Consider the following 15410-nt stretch of genomic DNA (forward strand, 5'->3'; position numbering starts at 1 on the left):
TGTTCACCGAGACGGAGGATGGGTTCGAATTCGATCCCTTGATGACGGACACAAATTCGGTATTGGGCTGATCGGTTTAGGTTTACTGTGGACTAACAGCCCATGAATATAAATATTGGGCCGGGCCATTTTAACCTAGGGTCGGCCCATTTATGTAAGTAAGCTGTTCAACATGAGCCTGCACCTAAAAACGTGACAGGAAATTGAATATTCTTTGCCTCCTTAATTATTTTTATTATTACTATTTAATTTGTAATAACAAGCGGTGGGTTCGTGTCCTGTTTTCAATGCTTTTTTGGTAATGGCAAGTTAACAACCTGTCTGTTGTTTTCTTTAGTTGAGAAAGAAAAAAGAAGTTAACCACTAGAGGTTGTGAGGACAATAATGATGATTAATTATTTTTAGGGTGATTGGTACCGAGTTTAAACATGTTTTTGTTAAAATTAAATTAAATTTTTTTAAATATTTTTGAATCATCCTATATTATATATATATATATATATATATATATAAATCATGATTTAGTGGGTGTTAGGTGGCATGATTTCGACCATAATATCAATACGACAACATGATATGTGGATATTGCATGGGCGGTTGCGTAGGCCCCTTGAAATGGCCTGCTGTCATTCCAACCATTTAACTAAACAACATGGATCCATACGACTAAGGGAAATTCGGGTTGTGTTTTGTTAATAAAAATCGGTTTTGAAGTGAATTTAATATTATTAAAAAAAATATGTAAAAAAATATTTTTATCTTTTTCTATTTTTTTATCCCAGAATAATAACTAAATATTATTATGAAATTGGTTATTTTATGCTATGTCTTGATTATTTATTTGAGGAACGAAGATTATTATTGGGATTTCCCTTCATTGGCAATTTGAGCAACTATATGAATTTCCAATATTGAGAGTCTCATTTGTGTTTTTGTGTAGCTTCCTACTTTAATTGACTAGTCTATGCCGAGATTTGGACCTTTCATTAGTATATAAATTCGCTGCCTCCCAAAAATAAGAAAATTCAAACTCGGTGATAATAAATCTGCAGATAAACTATTAGCAAGAAAAGGACAAGTGTGGAGGGCACCCGGCAATATATATCATGATAAAAGGCAAAACAACTCTCTAATTTTTTGTGGTTTAGGGAGATTAAATCAAGTTAATTTATCAAATTTATAATTTGAATTATGAGTTTGGAATAATTTTTTATAAAAAAATATAAAATTTAATTATTAATAAACATAATATTAAAAGATAAAACTAAAATAAAATTGAATTAAAAAAACACGAAACAACAACTCAAGTCAACCTCAATTGTAAACCTCAAGTTAAATAGCGTAATTCTCAACTGCAAAATAACAAATTAGAAAAATCTCTAGATTTAAATAGTGTAAAAACTATGATGAAATAAAAATAAATTAACACGTGAAAAATATCAATGGTTATATATTTGATAAAAATAACACGTGAGACTTTATTAAGTGGCATTTTTATAAATAAAAAGAACGACCTTTTCCTTTCCTTAAGAACAACCAATGACTTTTGGAGAGGGAGAGAAGTTGATTTTTTTTCTTCTTTACTTCATGTCTTTCCTTTTCTCTCATATTGGTTTATAGGGAGAATAAGAGTTAAGTAAATTCCAATCAAGAAACTAAATCAAAGTAAAAACTTTAGAGAGAGAGAGAGAGAGAGGTTAGGGGTTAGGGGTTAGGGGATTATTGAGAGGAAGCTTGCAATTTGAAAGGGGAAAAAGGGAATTCTTGGAAAGTATTGCAAAAGACTTATCATATCGGGTTAATCAGTAGTTGTGAGATGTTTTTTTTACAATTAAATCCATTTTTATTCTTGTTTTTTGTTGGGGGGATAAAAATTTCTTAAATATGAAATTTTAAGTTTTATGTAAGTTGTGAAGAGAAATGTTAATTTGTGTTAATTATTAGATAATTGTGATGTAGATGACATGATTAAGGATTGAATTAGAGAAATTAAAAACCAATTATGGATTTTGAAGTATTAAAGTGGTCGACCATGATTTGATATTATGTTGGTTTTGGTATTTTAACGATGTTAAGAATGCTTTAAATTTATTTTGAATGTTGCAATGTGAATTACTAAAAGTTTATTTGTTGTGGTTATATGTTGGAATGATGAAAATGTTGGAAATTTAACTAAATTATATGATTTTATATTTTTAAATTATGTGGGAGGATGTTTGAGATTGGCTTGAAATACAATTACGAGGATTAAAGTGGTTAATGCTGGTTAAATGTGGAAAAATAAAAAAACATATAAAAAGTGATAAAATTGTGTATGATTTGGCAATTTAACTGATGTTATAATATTTAAATTTGATTGGTATGATAATGGTAGGATGTTTAATTCTGATGGTGATTTATGTGGAATAAATTGGTTGTTATTATGTTTAAATTTGATTGGTATGATGATGATAGTGTGTTTAATTTTGAAGGTGATTTATGTGGAATAAATTGGTAGATATTGGTTATGTTGATTAAATGTGGAAAATTAAAAATATGGAAATTTATGGACTTGTGTAAGTCTTGGATGTTTAAATGATGTGGTATGCTTAAACTTGATATGGAGTTTGTAATTTGAATGGTTATGTGTTTGGGGTCATGATTGACATATTTGATAAAAGGATGATGATGTGTTTGAATAAGTATGAACAAAAATGAGTTAAATAATTTGGGTAATAATTGCGAATGTTTTCTTGAAAATTAGGAGAAACATCTAAGGTTGGACAATCAGTTGATGAAGCGTATACTATTTAAGTATCAAGTAGGCGCCTGCTACCTCACTTCTTTCTTTGAAAAAACATTCTTGTTAAAATTTCTATATATCATGCAATGAGTTTTAACATTCTTGTTAAATTTCATTTATATTATGCAATGAGTTTTGAAATGAACTATGATGAATTGTGTTAAAATCAAATTTGATCATATAAAAAGTCTAATTAAATAAATTAAAGTTGGTTATATGGATGAAGACTAATTAAATAAATTAAAGTTGCTTGTTTGAACAAAAACTAATTAAATAAATTAAAGCAAGCTAGAGGTGACCTTTTTAAACGGAGACTAATTGAATAAATTAAAATCGACTATATATACAACTTTAATTATAGAATTTAAAGTTGAGTAAAGCAAGAAAACCAAGTTGGCTATTATGGTTGGAGACTAATTATGTGATATTGAGCTAACTATAATGATAAAATTTTAGTCTGCCAAATTTTTGATTGATGGCAAATAAAAAAAATTACCATAATTTTAACTGAATTATTATGTTTTTGTTTTTGGTTATGATCATAAATCTAGGTTGCTATAATTTTCTAATCAAATATATATTAATAATAACTACCACTCCAAACTTCATACAAGGGTATGATGTACCCAATTTTATATAACACATAATACAAATATAACAATAAGATTAATTCATTCAATTCAAATGATGTATTTTGTTTGATTAAAAAATTTAAATGTTTTAATATCCAAACATGATTATATATTTTATTTTCAATTTACTTTTATAGCTAGACAAATTTTTCTTTTATCAAATCAAGAATTCAAAAATTAATCCTATTAATGTCACTAATACAATAAAGTAATTATCAATTAAATATCTCGGTTGTTAGACAATTAAATTCAACACTTTTTCTCACTAATTAAATCAATTTCACTTTTTCTTTCCTTTTTGGCCGAATGTCCTTAGCATGTTAAATCTATCATTTCTTCTTCAAAAGTCCACACCGATCCATCTTAAACAAAAACAACACCACATTTCCTACACGATGCAATTCAAGATTTAAATTGATCTTCCCCCTTTTTGCGTTCACTTTGGCAGAGCCTATTGGCTTAGAAAGGGAAGGAAAATTCTTCAACTCTTCTTTCAATTTCTTTGTCACCCACTTGCTCTTCGTTCCAACTAACACAAGTATATTCGTAATTAAATCACCATAATTCAATCAAACAACTCCACACCTTTATGTTTTTCACCTTGGCCGAATCACTCATCCATGGAGGTGGGGTAAGTTTTCTCTTTAATTCCTTGTCATAAATCCTTTTCCCACATCTTAAAATATGATTATAGCACGCCATCTAAAAACATGATTCATTCTGGTCATGGAAGACTTACTTAATCGTTAATTTTAGGGTCTTTAAAGATTAATCGAGGTGTGCGTAAGCTGACATGAATACCCATAATTATCAATATATAAATAAATAAAATAATTCATTTAAACTCAATTTTTCATAATGTTTTCCTCATACAAATTCATCAATCTACAACACAAATCCTAAACCAAGGATAAGACAAGGTTTCTTACCGCTAAGATACAAGAAAATTAAGAAAAAAAGCAAATGGAAATAAGTTTTCTCTTCTTCCTCTTTCTCTCCTTTCAACCCGCCACTTCCTATCTCCCAAAGCTCCAAGAAATCTTCAATTACTATCTCAAAATCCTTCTAAACTCCCTTTTGATCCTTTACCCTCACTTAACTAATGTTTAAATGGATGGATTTAAGGTGAAAATAAATAAAATTAATAAAAACTCTCCCCTTTTTCTCAAGCAAGGTGACCGGCCATGATTGGCTTCATGGAGAAGCCATGAACGTATTTATATGGTCAATCTTTCCTTCATTGCACCTTTGCCCCAAGTTTTTTTTAATTTCAACTTGATCTCAACTTAATCTTTTATGTTTTTCATTTGCTCAAATATCTATTTTTATTTACTTTCATGTCCCAACACTCCTTAAAAAAATCTATTTTAATTTGTTCTATTATTATTATTATTATTAACTATTTTAATAACTTGGAAAAATCCTAGGTTTATAATTTAATTGTTCATATAAATACCAAACCATATTAATATATTATTTTAATTGTTTATCAACACAATTATTCTATAGCACGCTTGGTTAATACGTGGTGATGCATAGCATGCCTCATCATTTGGTTTAATAGATCCATTGTTTTTTTTGTATTCATCATTTGGTTTTTTTCTTTGCTATTTCTTTGTGTTTTTTTTTATTTTTTAATATTAAATTTTTATTAAATCTTGTCATTTTATTTTATTATATAATAAAATAAAAAAATTTAACTCAGTAGAGTCTATAATCCCGATCATGAATTTAACGAGTTGAATAAGGTGAACCTGTTTTTTTTCCTTTACTAGTTTTCTTGAGATTTACCTAATTGATATGTTATGTAAAAACATGTTTCACATTATTTAATTTAAAACCTGAACTAATTAAAGAGTCAAATCAAGATATTTTAAGTTTGAATTGTTATACTAAATTTAATAATAATGCCAAAATATTTTTGATAATCTAGATATTATTCTTTTAATAAGCACTAAGAGCATCTTCAATAAACTAGCTACACATAAAATGCAACGAATCTAGATGAATATATTTGAGATTTTGGTTTGGATTGTTTTTAAATAATTTTTTATTTGAAAATATATTAAAATAATTTTTTATTTTTAATATTAACACATTAAAAATATTAAAAATACTATAAAAAATTCAATTTAATATTTTTTAAATTAAAAATATTTTTTTAAAATATAAGTATAAAGAAAAACAGCAGGAAACACCACTGACACCCTGCTGGTCACTCCCAAACAAAATGTACACCGGTTTTTTTACCGTTAGTCTGTCCTATTCCGTCAGCGAATAGGGTAGATTATAAAAATTCTGTGCCCATCCTTTCTCACTCAAAAGCAAAAATAAAACAAAAGGAGTGAAAAACAAAGTCTTAAAATTAGAAAAAGACGAAAATATTTCCAAAAACGAAAAAGCTTCTCCAGTGCTGCACAGTGAAAGAAACAAACAAGCCGATGTCTCTCCTCCATAACAATCATTAAAACGTCTCTCCCCTTTTCTCTTCTTTCTGGAGCCTCCACCTCAATAATCTCTGCTCTTCAAGTTAACTCAGTAATGGAGGGTTTTGCTCTGAGTTATCAACTCCGTGTTCCAATTCTTATGATAATATCTCTACCGTTGGATCCTCCTTCACTGTCTTTCCCAAACGAGTTTTGCTTATAGTGTTATGCTTTCAGTCCGTCTGTTTGGGTTCTTGTGCTCGCTAGAGTGTGGTATCGCCGTGGATTTGCTTGAAATCACACAGATCTGACGGGACGGGTGCTCTCAATCAACGGCGTTGGTGATGTCGGTGCTTGCAATTTCAAGCCGCGGCGGTAATTTTTATCTCCTTCTGTTTTTTACGCATTAATGCTGCTTTTTTGCTTTTGACGAATGAGGAAATTGAGGAAAGATATTGCACTTCATAAAAGAAAAAAACGAGGGAAGAAGTTGTACTGCATGAATATTAAAACCTTTTTAAGGCTACTAAACTTGATTTTTCTTTGAGATTTTTAGCTTAAACTGCAGAGTTTTTTGTTTTTGTTTTGTTCTGTTAGGGTTTAACCAAATTTCTGATATTATCGCCACAATACGTTATCATGTTCATTTTACAATTGAAATAAACAAAGAAAGCTTCCAACACTTGGTCTCATTATTAGAAGATGTAAAATTTTGTTTTCTTATGTTTCTAGATGTATTGTTATTAGACTTAACATTTTCGTCTCATGAAATTGCATTTACTTTGTTGCTGGTGTTTCTGTTATGGTTTCTTGATTGGAACTTTGTATGGGTGTTGCAGGATTATCGAGAAGAGTCTGGTATTTGTTTCTGCAGCTTTTGATCATTTTATGCTATTTAATTCCCATCACCAATGCCGATTTAGCTGATGATCAATTCAGAGGGCCGATCTTATCTCCATCTAGTGTGCCTCTGGCTGCACCTGCCATTCCTGATCTACCCCTCCCATACAATCTACCATCGTTACATAAACCACGGAAAAAGCATTTCTCACCTCATGGTGCACCGGCATTTGTGGTAGCACCAACCCAACCTCCTAATTATGGTCCACTGATAACTTCCGGCCATCCCCCGACTAGTTCACATTTGTCTAAACCATCAATGAAGAAGAATGCATTGGTGCCTCCCATTGTTGGATTGGTAGATGTTGCTCCAACTCAGTCTGGTGATGGCACAAATCCTACTGTTTTAGCTCAGTCCCCATTATCTCCTTCTTTTTCTGGTAAGATATAACTGTGTGAACACCTTTCTTTTCCTCCTTTCCTGTTTTCACGGTTCATATGTTGGTAAAGCAACTTAACCATTGAAGAGAAAGTGGCAATATTTGTTAATGTCTTACTTCTTTATAAACAGTCTTGATAATGTGCTGAACTTCTTGCTTAACTTATAGATAAACTCATTCCCACTAATGAAATCTATGATTGTGCTGTGATTATAGAATTTGACATTAGAATTGATCTTTCCTTCTGCAGATTGTTGTAAACCAGACATGGTGCTGAAACGAGGGAGTCATGGTTGCCACTGTGTGTATCCAATAAAGCTTGACCTTCTCCTTTTGAATGTCTCACAAAATCCTAATTGGAACCTGTTTCTAGAAGAATTATCTTCCCAGCTGGGCTTGCTAATTTCTCAAATTGAGCTGATAAACTTTTATTTACTAAGCTTATCAAGATTAAATATTTCAATGGATATCATTCCTCACACAGGAATCAGTTTCTCTGCCAGTGATGCATCTGCAGTAAACTCTTCGCTTGCCTTGCATAAGGTTCACTTTGACTCCTCTCATGTGGGTGATTATAAACTCCTGAATCTTACTTGGTTTGAACCTCCTGCACCTTCGCCAGGTAAACTTTGTCTTTTAAGGTGCCAATGTGGTTTTTATATGTAGTGGTCTTAGCCATTGCATATAGCTTTTTTCTTGACTGCCTTCAACTTTGCCTTGTGTGTATTTCCAAGCATCACTTGTATGCTTCCTGATAAAATCATTTTGTTACCAAAGAAAAATAAAAAAGAGGGTATTGTATGAGTTTGAGCAAGAGGAATTACCTATAGTTGTGGCCCATTAGGATCCTACCAAATTGCAGGAAGAGGCCACCTGATTCACTTTACAATACTAACATGTCTTGCATGTTATAGCCACTTTCCAGTTTCAATCCAAGTACAAGGGCACATGGTTCAAATTTATACTGATTTTATTGTCAAATCAAACACTCAGAAAAGTTGCTGTATGTGTGTTGTGATTTGATGTAAATGTTGCCTTTCTACCCAAAACGATAAACACACTAACAAGGGTGTTCATAACAATGATGATAAATAAATAGATAATTGAACAAACTAATGAAAAGAAATTAGAATTTAGCCTTAAGTTTTGACCATTTTAGACTTGCATATGAACGTAGAGAGAATCAGAGAGAAATTTTATTGGACAGTGCTTCTATTTTCTTATAACCTTCATGTAATATCTTCGTTTGGATATCAGAATGTGCAATTCTAGCATATGTTTCTGTGAATGTTCAAATTTATGCAAATTTTTCTTTCAAATCCAGCATTGGAAAAATCTGCTGCTTGTTGTAATATGACATTAACTGCTGCCTTTTCTAGCAAAAAGAAAGAAAAATGCTAACTGTCAAGTGGTATAATAGTGGTGATAAATAATAGATCATTGAATAAAGTAAAGATGCAAGAGTTAAAATTTAGCCTTCAGTTGACATTGTCTTAGATTTGGAGATGAGATTATGCTGTCAAGTGGTATAATAGTGGTGATAAATAATAGATCATTGAATAAAGTAAAGAAGCAAGAGTTAAAATTTAGCCTTCAGTTGACATTGTCTTAGATTTGAAGATGAGATTATGCTGGAATTCAGTTTGCTGTTTGATATTTTTAGCTTGTAAAATCTTTGTTTAGGTTCCAAAATGTATGGCAGTAGACACCATAGAGATCTTAGTTCTCCAGTATGTACATTGAAGTTGCTTTACCTCTTGTATACAGCTCCTATTGTTGCTTCATCGCCCATGAGGGCACCGGCACATCAATCTTCAACTTCAACATCAACATCAACATCGGTTGGTTCTTCAAGGAAGGACAAACATACAAATTTGATTCTTGTTCTGGGTATTGGTTCTGGCATTGTGATTATTGCCATTGTATCTATGGTAATTATCTGTTCGCGTGTATTCCGTGAAGGGAAGCCTAAAGCATCCCCTAAAGAAACTGGTAGGTATTTTAAATATCAGTGTCCACACTTTTAGCCTCTCAGATTTATATTAGGAATCTTCCAAATTATTTATGCATAGTATCCACACATTGGAATTTGTGTCATTATTCCTGATTATCATTGCCAGTAGCAGGTCACTCATGGGACCTACCAGGTTTTCTCTTGATTGTGAAAAGTTCCTCTCTCTACTTGATCTTTATACAAGGAATGCAGACATTCTGTCAAATCCTTCCTCACAAAGTGCTGTTGCTGTGTCATATTTAGCCTTTACGGTTGTAATTTGTGCATTCCACCCATATTACATTGATAGGTTTGGGAATATTAAAAAAATAACTAGACAAACTTTCATGCTCTTTTATAAAGTAATATAGAATGTGTTGGAGAGCTCTATCTCAGAAGGGGAAGCCAAGAAGAGAAGTTTCCTGCAAATGATAATTTTGTTTACTGAAGAAGGGAGCATGTTGAGTGTCACACCTAGACAAACCAATCTGCTATGCTTTTTATAGAGGCATTGAATAAAATGTTGGCCACACTGTTCTAATTCATTATAATAATGCTTGCATCTGATTTCTGTTGACATTAGAATGTTCTCAACTTTAAGTACTTGATTTTCCATAGTTTCCCAATGATAAAATGTTTCTGCTTGAACAAGATTAAGCTTGCAGCCACACCTCTTGAATATAAATGCTTCCTGATGTTGGATCTTTTTTGTTAAAAGTTTTCTTATGGTTCTTTGCTCATCAATGCTTTCACGTTGTCTTTCTTAACGATTTATCAGGTTTCCTTTTTTTTTTTCCTTCCAATTCAGTAAAGCCAAGGACCATAGATTCAGTTCCAGCAGCAGGGTCTCTTCCACATCCTTCAAGCACACGGTTTCTAGCCTATGAAGAACTTAAAGAAGCAACAAACAACTTTGAATCTGCAAGCATACTTGGAGAGGGTGGGTTTGGTAGAGTTTACAAAGGTGTCTTAAGTGATGGCACAGCTGTAGCAATTAAGAGGCTTACTAGTGGAGGGCAACAAGGGGGTAAAGAATTTTTGGTGGAGGTTGAGATGCTTAGCAGGCTGCATCACCGTAATCTTGTCAAACTTGTGGGCTACTATAGCAGTCGTGACTCTTCACAAAACCTACTTTGCTATGAGCTTGTTCCAAATGGAAGTCTAGAGGCCTGGCTCCATGGTAATTTGATATTTTTCTTTCCAATTCCAGATCTTCCTAGCATTTTGATGTTTGATATGGTATTTTCTTCTTACTTTCAGTTGCTTGCAATAAAATGGAATATATATTATAGAAAAGTTAGGCATTATTCATTACCTATTCTAAGCATGTTTGGCTCTTTAGTCGAATGTATTGGTATCAACCTGGCTTAACACTGGTGTGAAAACAACATCATGTCCACATCAGTAGAATTTTGCACCTGACCTAATTCTCTTTCTAATGTTTGATGTAAAATGACTTCGCAGCATGAGTGCACGCAAGATATGAAATTTAACACTCTGGATTGTTACCCCATCTGTTTCTTCTTTCTGTTGACTGTTAACCATCAATAGACCTTTCTTTCTTGGCCTTCAAATGGCCACATCAGCGATGGAATATCAAGTGGACTAATGATAACTGGTATTGCATTAACAGTCAACTAATGTTTTTCTGTAATTGCATCGGATTTCTGAGAATCTAATGAGTTGGACTGGTACACATTTGTATAGTATCTGAATCCTTGCTATGAATGTATTGCATTATATTATTCAAATATTAATGCTGCTCCAAATATGCATGCCTTAGGCCCTCTGGGTGCAAACTGTCGTCTGGATTGGGATACCAGAATGAAGATTGCACTTGATGCTGCAAGAGGACTTGCTTACCTACATGAGGACTCTCAACCCTGTGTCATCCACAGAGATTTCAAGGCATCCAATATATTGCTTGAGAAGAACTTTCATGCGAAAGTTTCTGATTTTGGACTTGCCAAACAGGCACCTGAAGGCAGAGCAAATTATCTTTCCACTCGTGTCATGGGAACATTTGGGTTTGTCAGAATTCCTCTCTCTTCTTAATTACATGTTTTCTCAATTTGGTATTGAGATGAAATGGTATATTGCTCTATAGGTATGTAGCCCCTGAGTATGCTATGACCGGACATCTACTAGTCAAAAGTGATGTTTATAGCTATGGAGTTGTCCTCCTCGAGTTGCTGACTGGAAGGATGCCTGTAGATATGTCACAACCATCCGGCCAAGAGAACCTTGTCACTTGGGTTAGTAGTATACAGACCATCTCAGCCCATCATTAGAATTCTGGCCAGCATGATTTTGATACTACACTTAAAACCTTGGTTCTGATAAAGCTGAAATTTAACGCTTTCTCAAAACAATGGTTTTAGATGCAAACCATGGTTTTGAAAACGTAATCACAAACAGAGCCGCTCCGTTTGGGATTGTGTTTTCAAAACCATGGTTTTGAAAAAGCATCAAATTTCAGCTTTATTAAAACCAAACACAATTTTTACTCCACCTGTTTTTTCCAACTCAATCACAGTAGCAAACGAGCACGAATTCATATCCTGTTACCTGGCAATACATAAGGATACCTAACAATTATTAAAATTCAGGATAGGCTAACAAATTCTGTTCTATCGCTTTCAGGCCAGGCCCATTCTGAGAGACAAGGACCAGTTAGAAGAGCTTGCTGATCCAACGCTTGGAGGGAAATATCCCAAGGAAGATTTTGTACGAGTCTGCACAATTGCAGCAGCGTGTGTTTCCTCTGAGGCAAGCCAGCGTCCGACCATGGGTGAAGTAGTACAGTCACTTAAAATGGTGCAGCGTGTAATGGAATATCAAGATTCAATGTCAACCTCCAATGCCCGGGCCAACCTGAGGCAGTCATCTAATACCTTCGAATCTGATGGGACATCTTCAATGTTCTCTTCTGGTCCATACTCTAGCCTAAGCGCCTTAGATAACGACAATATCTCTCGGACAGCAGTTTTCTCTGAAGATCTTCATGAAGGACGATGAATATCTCGAAGGTAGTTTGAAGTAAGCAATCTGATAGCCCCAAGTGGGGAAATATTTAGTAAGATTTCTTTTTGGAATAGATTTTGTAGTTGTGATTGGTGGAGTGGCCGCCTTTTGTTTTGCCTTGTGGAGAACCACCGCTGCCAAGTCCCCCCAAAAGCAGCGTGGCTCCTCTACATGGCTGTTGAAATTTTGTATATATAGCGAGGGCCAAGGTTCTTATTTATCAATCTTCGTCAACCCTTCTTCTATAGCTAACTTCCGTAGTTTGACAAAACTAACTGCTTAATTAGTCTTCATGGTTTCAAAAAACAAACTATGTATTTAATTCCTATTTTTAAAAAAAATTATTCATGAATCAGCGAGTAGATTAGCTATCTCATGTGTGCTGCAAGTCAACTGCTTGCTGGATATATCATACCCTCCCTCCCCTTGCTTCCCTCGCAACCTTGGTCCCCGAAATCCCTGCCCTTGAAAATATAGTCTATGAGAAAAGAAGGAGCTAATAACCAAAACACGCTTCTGATATATTTAGCATCGACAAATTATTGTCTTGTTATCTGAAATCCACCAAAAACCAAATGGGCGATGGCTGCAGATCTTTGCATTTGGTTTAGGAAAAGAAATAGGAACCCTAATTTCTGGGTTGCCAGGACGTGGCCACTAATATATGTATATAATATATAAATAGTTACACCAAACTTGGAGCTTTGGCAAAATTTGCATGGTGATCCTATTTTCTTGGATAACCCATTCACTCCCTCTAAAGATCCCATAAATATGTACTTTCTGTCCCGTTGCTCCCATCGTCCCTCACATTGTGTCTCCATTTCTGCTCTATTTCCAAGAGAAGAGAAGATATATAATGGAGCTTAACAAGTTCATCCTTCTCCTTATTTCCTCTTCTCTCCTCCCATTTTTGGCCGGGGCCATTTTTGGGGCTCCAGGGATTGCTGATGCCCTAGGGCCGGCCATGTCTTCCTTATCTGCGGCAACCACCCGATCCCCATTGCCACCTCCAGTTGTCTCCCCCACCATTCGATCCCCATTTCCGCCGCCAGTTTCCTCCCCATCACCGCCTGATTCTCCAGCACATTCATCCTCCACACTGCCATTACTATCCAACAATGCTGCACTGACGAAAATATGTGACGTAACCCGTTACCCAGCAGAATGTCTTGCCACCATTGCTCCTTTCCTAACTGGCGAAACCAATCCCATTTCAGTCCTTAAAATCGGGATACATGCTCTCCAAAAGAGTTTTGAAGAGGCCACGGCTGTTGCCACGAAAGTAATCAACGATCACTCTACAACAGCAGTGGTTAAGGCCCCCCTTGACACATGCGTTGAGTCTTTTGATAGCGGAATCGCTGTTCTCAATGATGCTTTGACTGCAATTTCCGCTCACGACATAGGCAGCCTGAGCACTAAGCTAAGTGCCGCTTTAACATATTCTAACACATGTGAGGAAGCATTTGCCGAGCAACCAGACCTCGAATCACCGTTGAAAGAGACGGGTCAGCATCTGGATAAGTTGGCTAGCATCAACTTGGCCATTTCTGCATCTCTCCAATGGAATTAAATTAATCATTAGCTGTTCTGTCATGTATATCATGCTTTGTGTAGAGGAATATTCGATCGGTAATGTGATGACGCCTTTTAACATGTCTTCATAGTTTCAAAATAATCCTCTTTGACTGAGAATAATATTGCGCTGCTCGACATTCTTTACTGGTCTTCTGCATAAATCTCGTACTGATCGTTTCCTCAACTTCATTGAATCTCCTCCCTCTCTCCCCCACCAAGAAAAAAAAAAGTTCTACTGTTTTATCTTTCTTTAATGAAGCTTCGAAATACCTGGACACTCGCAAGCAACAACTTAATTTGTTGCCTTCGACAATACTTCATGGCATTGCTGATTGTGTTTCTTGATCATTTCAAACCGACACTTGACATAATCAAGAGGAAAAACAAGAGGGTGCAGTATCCTTCTCAAACAATGAAGAATGAATTCAAAATTAAATGATTTCATAATATTTGTTAAAACAACTGCTTTTATTCTCTGTTCTGAGTTCATCCCATCCTTCCTTATAATCTCAAGCACATCAAGAACCGATGAAAACATTGCAAGTAGACGAATAATTGTAATATAGTGGGAGCCTCAACGGGTGTCATCATACCTTTTAAGAGAAGTTTTTTGATTCAAGCCTCATACACTAGAAATTTCTTCATTTTCAAGTCCTTTAATAATTCTAGCATATTGTTTTTCTCTAATCACTTCCATCCTTTTGCATGATGCTCCAACTATGTTTATAATACTAGAAATAAAATTGAAGATATCTCCAACTTCATTATGTTTTTTTGTAACAACCACAAGAGTTACTTGAAGTCTGTGAGCAAAACAATGTACATAATATGCATTTGGATTGCTATTTAGAATAAGTGCTTTCAAGCCATTGAATTCACCTCGCATGTTACTAGCTCCATCATATCCCTGACCACGCAATCTTGATATGGTTAGCCCATGTTTAGAAAATAAAGCTTCAATAGTTGCCTTGAGTGAACTAGCAGTTGTATCTCGCACATGTTGAATGCCAAGAAAACGTTCAATTATATGTCCATTGTTGTCTACATATTGTAGAACAATAGCCATTTGTTCCTTGATTGATATGTCACGTGACTCATCAATTAAAATTAAAAATAATGAGTCACCTAGATATTTGATAATCACATTTATAATCTCTTCTGCAGCAGCTTGAGTTATGTCTTTTTGAATATCTAGAGAAGTCAATTTGTTATGTCTAGGAGCTTCATTGAAAGTAACTCTTTTAATAGCTTCATTATTTCTGGAAAGAAAATGCAAGAGCTCTAGATAATTTCCTTGGTTGCTTGAACATTCACATTCATCATGGCCATCAAATGGAAGTCCTTGGTGCAACAAAAAACGAGCACACTCTATTGAAGCATTCAATCGAGTTCGATAATCACTTTGACTCTTTACTGTCTGCTTAGATAACAAAGTAATGATACTTTGTTTTTCATTCATCAAATTCTCACATTTTATCCGAACTGCATTGTGACTACTATTAGACTTTCCAATATGAAGATCAAATCTTTCCTTTTTTTTTTCAATTTGAAAACCCATCACCCACAAATGAATCAACACCCCCTTTTGACTTGAAGAGATAACAATACAAGCAAAAGGCAGTATCTTTGGCTATGCTGTACTCTAACCATGTTGGGTATGCACCAAACCAAGCCGGATTAAAGCGTTGTAGT

At 34.3% G+C, this 15410-nt stretch overlaps 2 protein-coding genes across 2 annotated transcripts; both read left to right on the forward strand.

Moving 5' to 3' along the window:
• The first annotated feature begins 5764 nt into the window (after positions 1–5764).
• LOC133692551 (receptor-like serine/threonine-protein kinase ALE2) lies at positions 5765–12371 on the forward strand. Its single transcript, XM_062113590.1, has 8 exons — positions 5765–6215; positions 6680–7120; positions 7371–7742; positions 8888–9112; positions 9922–10293; positions 10897–11140; positions 11221–11368; positions 11757–12371. Exons 1-8 carry the CDS (start codon positions 6185–6187, stop codon positions 12129–12131), a joined length of 2208 nt encoding a protein of 735 aa, XP_061969574.1. The 5' UTR covers positions 5765–6184; the 3' UTR covers positions 12132–12371.
• Positions 12372–12995: 624 nt separating this feature from the next.
• LOC133691315 (putative pectinesterase/pectinesterase inhibitor 26) lies at positions 12996–13718 on the forward strand. Its single transcript, XM_062111769.1, has one exon. It carries the CDS (start codon positions 12997–12999, stop codon positions 13711–13713), a length of 717 nt encoding a protein of 238 aa, XP_061967753.1. The 5' UTR covers position 12996; the 3' UTR covers positions 13714–13718.
• The last annotated feature ends 1692 nt before the right edge of the window (positions 13719–15410 follow it).

Source organism: Populus nigra, chromosome 4, assembly GCF_951802175.1.
Source record: "Populus nigra chromosome 4, ddPopNigr1.1, whole genome shotgun sequence".
NCBI lineage: Eukaryota > Viridiplantae > Streptophyta > Magnoliopsida > Malpighiales > Salicaceae > Populus > Populus nigra.

Bases quoted from the DNA above. Each gene is read 5' to 3' on its own strand.
- LOC133692551 (XM_062113590.1), top strand. From the start codon at position 6,185: ATGTCGGTGCTTGCAATTTCAAGCCGCGGCG. The intron at 10,294-10,896 runs GTAATTTGATAT...TGCATGCCTTAG, and splicing joins TCTAGAGGCCTGGCTCCATG to GCCCTCTGGGTGCAAACTGT. The intron at 11,141-11,220 runs GTTTGTCAGAAT...ATTGCTCTATAG, and splicing joins CGTGTCATGGGAACATTTGG to GTATGTAGCCCCTGAGTATG.
- LOC133691315 (XM_062111769.1), top strand. From the start codon at position 12,997: ATGGAGCTTAACAAGTTCATCCTTCTCCTTATTTCCTCTTCTCTCCTC.